The sequence below is a fragment of the Equus asinus genome, chromosome 9, assembly GCF_041296235.1.
Source record: "Equus asinus isolate D_3611 breed Donkey chromosome 9, EquAss-T2T_v2, whole genome shotgun sequence".
NCBI classification, from domain to species: Eukaryota; Metazoa; Chordata; class Mammalia; order Perissodactyla; family Equidae; genus Equus; species Equus asinus.
The window spans coordinates 40,268,855-40,276,940 of record NC_091798.1 but is presented as its reverse complement, the minus strand read 5'-3'; the positions used below and the strand labels follow the sequence as shown (position 1 = coordinate 40,276,940).

General features: G+C 44.5%; 1 protein-coding gene across 1 annotated transcript in view; it reads left to right on the top strand.

The window, feature by feature from the left end:
* The first annotated feature begins 915 nt into the window (after window positions 1-915).
* The window catches only part of UBE2D2 (ubiquitin conjugating enzyme E2 D2), a 47,647-nt gene continuing 40,476 nt past the window's right edge, over window positions 916-8,086 (top strand). Inside the window, exon 1 of the mRNA XM_044780577.2 lies at window positions 916-1,509. Coding sequence (XP_044636512.1) covers window positions 1,486-1,509 — 24 coding nt within the window. The 5' untranslated portion in view covers window positions 916-1,485. The remainder of the gene's footprint in view (window positions 1,510-8,086) is intronic.

The following is an 8,086-nucleotide window of genomic DNA, read 5'->3' as shown; positions in this document are numbered from 1 at the left end:
GGCCGGCCCAGTGGCACAGCAGTTAAGCGCCCACTATCCCCTCTGCGGGCAGGGAGTGGGGGTGGAGGCGTGGGGGAGGGTGTTTTCCCGGTTAGGACATGGCACTCCTTGTCAAGCCATGCTGTGGCAGTCGTCCCACATATAAAGTAGAGGAAGATGGACACGGATGTTAGCTCAGGGCCAGTCTTCCTCAGCAAAAAGAGGAGGGTTGGCAGCAGAAGTTAGCTGAGGGCTAATTTTCCTAAAACCCGCCCCCGCCCCCCCCCCCCCCCCCCCCGAATAGGTTTTCTAGGCTTGCTCCTGATGGTGACCTGAAACACAAGATTGGCTTTAACTACTGGAGAATACACCGTCCAAGTTTTTTCTGCGGTAATTGGTACAGTGCTTCTTTGTAGCAATTCCCCAAGCCTCAGCGAGGTCTGGGCACCTCTCCTACGACTGACATGCCAGTGGCTGAGATATTCAAGTTGTCATCAGCTGGGGCCTTGGTTGGAAAGGCTATCTCAGGGCTGCCCGTGGCATGCTCAAGGAACCACACTCCCGCAGGTGCCCAGGCTGTTACCACCCCGCTTCCGGAAAGCGATCTGATGAGACCCTCTACTACAGGGAAGTACTAGCTTTGCCGCTGTGGAGCTGTGTGACCTTGGACAAGTCCCTTTTTCCTTCGGGAACGTCGCAGTGGGCATAAGTGCCTCTTCCTGAGTCGGTCTATGTTGTGGGCACGGTCAATGATTTGACAAACCATCGCTATTAAACGTTTATTGATCTTCCGCGTGGGGAACCAAAGGAAGATACTCAATGGTATCAGCACGCGAACATCCACGACCCCACGCCACGCTCTCGCGAGACCTCCCAGCGCTTCGCGGCGTCATCCTCCAGGCGGCCGTGGCGGCGACGGTGCGTAAGATACTCACAGGGGCGGCCCGTATCCCTCCGCCGCCGGCGCGGCCCGGCCCTCCCTCCCCTGGCCGCCAATCCCCGCGCCTCCCGACCTGCCCCTCGTCCTGGGCCCACCCCGCGCTCCGGCGGCCCCACCCCGGCGGCGCCGCCCGCCTGCCCACCCGCGCGTCTCTCCGTCCACCTGCAGCAGGCAGTCCCTCCGCCTGTCCGACCGAGAGGCGCCGGCCGTGCCCGAGGCCTGGGCTGTCGCTACCCGGCGGAGGGATCCGCGGCGACTGAGGAGGCGGCGCTGAGCTTAAGAGGAAGAGGCAGCTACGGCGGCGGCGGCGGCGGCGGTAGCGGCGGCGGCTCGGGCGGCAGCACATAAAGGGGCCGCCGCCGGGTGATGCGGTGACCGCTGCGGCAGGCTCAGGAGCCGAGTGGGCCCCGGCCCTCAGTCCTTCCCGCCGGACCCGCGCTTCCGAACTCCCCATCTTCTCCGGCCGACCCGCGATCACCGAGGCGGCCTCGCGCCCCCTCGCCCCTTCCCCGTCCCTCCCCTGCCCCCGTCCCCGCCCCGGGGGCCGCCGCCACCCGCCTCCCACGATGGCTCTGAAGAGAATCCACAAGGTAAGCGGCCGGAGGTCGACCGTGGGTTCGGGCCGCCAGGCAGGCCAGCTGAGCAGGCTGCGGCCTGCACTTCCCGCCGTCGCCTCCGCCGGGCTCGCGGCCTCTTCAGACCCGGCTGCCGGCGATGGCTCCGCCGGGAGGCCTTCACACCCCACTCCCAGTGATGGCGACCGCGGAGGCCCCGGCGCGCTGCCCGCGCATAGGCCGGAGGTGCGCTCGCCCGGCTCGGCATTTCTCCCCGGTCTCCTTTCTAGGCCTTGCGTGGTGTGGAGTCTCCGGGCCTGTCCTCGGCCGGGGACTGCTGCACTGGAGGGCCATTGTCCGGCCGTGCCGGGAGGGGGGCTGGGGCTGGGGCGTTGGGCGGCCCTCATCGACAGAGGTCGGAAGGGCTCCTCGCCCCATCTGTGCCGGTTCCTCTTCTCTCCTCCACCTGCCCTAGCTCCCTCCACAGAACCCTGAGCTTGGGGCCTGTATCTCAGGCACACGGAGAAAGCCTTTTTGTCCGATCCCTAAGTATTTCTTGAGTTCACTTTACCTCTTGGCGGCCACAGACTTGTGTCCACTCTGTTCGTCTAGAAATTGTTAGAATAGGAAGTTCAGAAGGAAAAAAACATGACTCTTGAGGGAGGAGAGTAGTAGAGGGAGAAGCATTTTATTCCTTTAGGTTGCCAAACGTAGTCAGAAACTAACACTTCAGTTTTTGCAGGACTGAATCTAATAGAAAAGCTGTTAAATTGGTAAGTATAGAGGTAGAAACCTGAGCGTTGAAAAACACTGAGGAAATTACACAAAGTTTCCTTTAACAGTCTGTTCACAAAATGGATGTGTTCAGCGAGACCCTTTTAATTTGCGAGGGATTTTGTTAGATTTTTCCATTAGAAAGGATTTTTTACCTTTAAGATGAAGGGTTATTTAGTTATCTATACGGAGGTTTTCCTAATGTTGCTTCTAGTGTATGGGCTTGGCTTAAAATTTAGCGGGCCCCCTCTCTCCCCCCTCATTGTAACCTCTTGGTGGCTCTCACTATCACGTTTTTTCCTTAGAAGTGGGGATTTTCTTTTTTGTTTAGTGTTTCACTTGACTACTCGGAGAGGCTGTATGAAACCTCTAGCCATTTAGTGAGAGGTACATCCTGGGATTATCCATCCTCAAGGATGGGATGGAGATGCAAGCGGAAGAGAGCCAGTTTCACTTTGCCTTAAACTCAGTGAAAATGCAGATTGTTGGATAGTTTCAGCCCAGAAATGCAGGAGCACCTCAGTTCAGCAATTGGTTCTCATTTCATTCTTGATCAAAGACCTTTAGTGTGGAATTAATCCCAGTGGTTACTGTAAATTAAGTTAGATCCTTACCAACTTCTTTTGACTTCGTTAATTTCTAACATGGAAAATGGCAGACTTTAGACAGAGCAAATCTTATACTAAAATGAAGCAGGTGGTTTGTTAAAAAAAAAAAAAGCTTGAACCTTAAGCACAGATCTCTTAACCGTTTAAGGGGCAGGAGCACACTGACGGATGGTCACCCAAGTAAAAATATATATGCATTTTTAAGGCATTTAGGAGTTAACCAGGTTCTTATAGAGTCTAATTGGGAAGTTATCAACTTGAGATTATACCTGTAGAACACTGGGCTCTTATTTTAAAACGTGAAGAGGAGTGACTATAATGTATGGTAATTTACAGATCAAGAAATGTAGCCTTTAATCTACATTGATTAATATGTGTTATAAAGATTTTTTCAGAGAGAGAAATAGCACTCAAAACATGCATTTACATTTTTTAATATATTTGCCCCCAGTAATATAGGTTTTTTTGAGTTACTACATATTCACTAGATTTTCTCTAAAATATGCCTTTATAAAAATTTTAATAAGGAAAATCAAGTTTAGACAATGATAATTTGAACTTGTAAAATTCAATATTAACCTTTTCCCCCATGGTTTATAACCTGGAGCCTTCAACAAAGGATGGCTCACCTTCTGAGACTGCCAGGGATTAGAATAATAAAATTTATTTTTGGTATACTAGTCAATAGGATTGTGAAAACAAAATGGGGATCATTTTCCTTTTTCACACTTTTTGTATGTCATCAATTTTAAGTTGAATGCAGACTTACATAGGTATAAATAAGACCAGTTCTATCTTGTCCTTAGCCCTAGTAATGTATCTATAATGGAATCCCCAAAAGACTTACTTTAATTGATCTTAGTCTTGCACCTTCCCAGTTATCATTCTCTGAAAAAATAGGTCTACTTAAATACCCTCTCAACTTTAGATATCATCAACTGCTGCATGTGAGTTCTAATAAAATTTTGCTAAGAACGAATACATTTGACGTGTGACATCTTTAGGTATTCAATATCTTGTTTCTTTGACTGAGGGAAATGGCGTTCTATGAATGACTCCTTTAAATGCCATGTCTTTTTGGGAAAAGCTTTTGATGGAGTTTATTTTGATACACACTTTAGGTTCTCCTGGCCTGTGCTTTAACAGAGTGTATCAAAAAGGGCCATTATGAACATCCAGTATAGTTCTGTGCAGGGATTGAGAGCCTTTGGGATTGTTTGTGTCTATACCAAGTGTCCCCAGCCTGCTATGTTTTGAGGTTTTCTGCTGACTTTATAGGTCTTCAGCTTTGATTTTGATGCTCTAGCAGCACCACCCCCAGCCCTTTTCCAGTTGGCTGCATCTCATCTGTTGTGGGCTGGGAAACCAGATCACGGAGCTTATTAAAATTATGTCTAAAATAAGATCCAGTAGGCTCTGACTGAAGAGGGCTTCATGTGTTCTGTGAACTGTGTGGTGTCTTTGACTGATCAGAGACCTTTTTAACTTCCTGTTTTTCTTCTTTACTTTGTCATACAGATGCAGGAGGCTTTTTGGTGCTCTTAAAGTGCCATAATATTGAAATATAGGGTTAATGTCTTTATTGTTGGGAAGGGTAAAAGGCTGAATATCTTGATTTTTTGAGGAGTTGTAGACAGACCAAAATTAGGTTACTAAAAGCTCTTTTCTTGACAGTAATAGTGCCTTGTACGGTTTAATGGTGTTCTGCTGGTTACAGTTAGCATCTGGTATACATAGCTTTAATGCCAGGATCATCACTTGTTTTATTTTGTTTCCGTGATAAAGATTTTTAAGGCTTGCTTCTTTTAAGTCCCCTCAAGAGACCAAAAAAATTAAATTTCAGTAAAATAAAAGATTTCAAACTCTGTTGTCTATAAAGGCCAGTCACATAACCAAAGTGAGCAAAGACAATTGGGGGGAACTAGAAATTGCATGTGCTATCAGAAGAGGGCAGCTGCTACCCAGGTCCCTCCAAATGTTGCTATTGCCAGGATCTGTGGGCCTAATGTTGCCAGATCTTCCTTTCTTTCTTTCTTTTTTTTTTTAAAGGGAAGCTGCAGATCCATATTTTTGGCAACCAATTCAAATGTAAAAAACAACACTTTTTTGGTAGCTTGGTAGGCACCAGTTTAATATTACAATTAAAAATAATAGAAGATTGAGGTTCAGTAAGTAATCAGGGTGTAAGGATTAAATTATTTAAACATCGCTTTCTATCTTTTTAAAGATTTCAGAGTATTTAAGTAGTTTTTCATAAGCTTCTAATTAACTCCTTTGCTGAAGTTTTTATGGTTATATATGAGGGAAGGCCAGTTTAGTAGATGCATTGATCCCCTAGTAGAAATTTACATCTTACTCTTAACTTCATTATGATGTATTTCATGTTATGAACCATCTTTCTGTAGACTACATACTTTCAAAATGTCTAAGATTGGGAGATTACCAAAGGATGATTCTTAAGGATATGGGAAAGGAGTTGTAACACTGTAACAGTACTAAATTTAAAAAAAAGATTATTTTAAAATACAGTACTAGAAGTGTGATACCATACATACATTAATATTATCAGAGGTAAGGAGTGAGTGAATTCCAGTCAAAATGATGAAAAAAATTAGCAAATAGTCCTTTGGAGTACTGGGAACTTTAATATAATAAATGATTGGCTGAAGATGGCTGTTTGAATTAGTTGTATCTTAGAAAGCAGACATAACTTCTTAGTCCGAAAGATAAGCTTCTTGAAATCTCTGGGAAGATTTTTTTTTTTTTTAGAAAAGGATTCTTTGCTTTACAAAGGTTCATTGAATTGAGAAACTTTCTTTGGCTATCCCAGATTGCTCTTTAAATATAATTTAAACAGCCATCTTTGAAGGATAACTGTTAGTAAATCTACATTTTCTTTAAAGTCTCCCAGTGTGTATTACTATACTACTGACTGACAAAGAAGAAGTTTTGACAAAGTCTAATTCTAGATATTTTAGTTCAGAGAGAAGAGGGCTGCTAAAATATCCTAGTCAGTTCCTACGATAGGAATACCTGACTCATGCCTGATGCTGCCAGGAACCTCTGCGGCCTCATCCCAGAAATGCAGGAGTACACTGTTTTTTCTGTAGAAATAAAGTTTTGGTAGTTAGGTTCTCAGGCTAACCTTCAAAATCATATTAAACTATGACATGGGAAAATAGAGTAGAACCGTTTGTTCTTCTGTCTACAGAGTCAAGTGAGAGTTTAAGTAATAGAATCATAATATGTTAGCACTGCAACACGTCTCAGAGCTACTGTCAGAAAAGGCCATGTGACTTACGGGGCTGGATCAAGAACCTGGATTTCTTGACTGTCCACTGTATTTTCTGGTAGGCCACATACCCTTATGTAGCCGTTAGGTATGTAAATCCAAGAGTGCAATCTTTTTTTATTTGTTTTTTTGTTCAAATAATTGGGTATTTAAATTATGCCCTGGAACCAGATGATCTTTTCCTCAACATTTCTTTTATTGTTGGAGTCTAGTACTCCATAGGACTATTTATTAATTTGTTTCATTATTTTGACTGGAATTCACTCAGTCCTTACCTTTGATAATATTAATGTAATGTATAATATCACACTTCTATGCAAATTTTGGATGTTCTAGCTTCCATATATCTTTCATCAGAGTCAAATGCGTTTTTTTCTTTTCTTTTTTTAATGAGGAGGATTGGCCCTGAGCTAACATCTGTTGCCAATCTTCCTCTTTTTTTTTTCCTCTTTTTTTTCTTTCTCTTTTTCTCCCCAAAGCCTCAGTACGTAGTTGTATATCCTAGTTGTAAGTCATTCTAGTTCCTCTGTGGGATGCCGCCACAGCATGGCTTGATGAGCCATGTATGTAGATCCATGCCCAGGACCTGAATGGTTGCATCCTGGGCTGCCAAAGCGGAGCGCACAAACTTAACCACTTGGCCATGGGGCCAGCCCCCCAAATGTGTTTTTTAATCTCTCCAAAAGATTAAGAATCAGGGGCCGGCCCGATGGTGCAGTGGTTAAGTTCACACATTCTGCATGGGTGGCCCAGGGTTCACTGGTTCGGATCCTGGGTGCGAACATGGCGCCACTTGGCACGCCATGCTGTGGTAGGTATCCCACATATAAAGTGGAGGAAGATGGGCATGGATGTTAGCTCAGGGCCAGTCTTCCTCAGCAAAGGGAGGAGGATTGGCAGCAGTTAGCTCAGGGCTAATCTTGCTCAAAAAAAAAAAAGATTAAGAATCATTGTCCTACCTCTTTAAACACTCTATTTTAATGTCAGTAGATAACCTAATTACTTATTCTACAGAGAAAATAGAAATCTTATATGTAAATTATTTGAGGGCTTTCAAAACAAAAACAAAACCACATAGCTGCCGTCTTTAAGAGTATTTGCTTTTATCAGAATTACTGAATCTTTTGAACAACCCTATGAGAATTCTGTTCTCCCCAGATTATATGAGAAAACAGAGACTTAGAGATGTAAACAAACTTGCCTGTGATTATATGGTTATGGTAGGAAGAGCCAGGATTCAGAGGCATGCAGTCTTGACTATAGAGCTGGCCATTGCTCCAGATTTACCTTAGTCATCACTTTTCTTCCCTCTTGTCTCTGGAGAAGCTCACTTTTCCCTTTGCGGAGCTAACTTTTGCTTTCCATCCTGTTCTTTGTTTGTGCCTGGTCCTTGCTTGCTAGTAATTGTCCCTGCTCCCTTAGTTCCAGTCTCTTCTCTAGTAACTCTCCTCAGGTTCCAAACTATCCAAGATTTCCCCCATCCTAAAAAAAACAAAAAAACTTTTCAGCTCCCCTCCCTCACTAGAGCTAATTCCTTCCTTTTCTTCATCCCTCCCATCTCTGGCATTTCACTGCCAAAATTCTTGAAAGAATAGTCTATTCACTGTTCTGGGACTGTTTAGTAAGGTCACTGATCATTACTTAATTGCCAAATTCAGTGGATATCTCAGTTTTTATTTAACTTTTGTAACCATTAAGGTGGTTATCACGCATTTCCCTTAGCTTCTGATAAATTGCTGTCTCCTCCTTCCTCATTTCTAATGTTTCCCAACTTTATTAGAACACTTTTCAAACTAATATTATTGATGGATACAAATGAGTTCATGAAATAATGCACACTGGAATTAAAATTGACAGCACAGGGGCCAGCCTCATGGCCTAGTGGTTAAATTCAGTGTGTTCCACTTTGGTGACCCTGGTTCGGTTCCCAGGTGCGGAC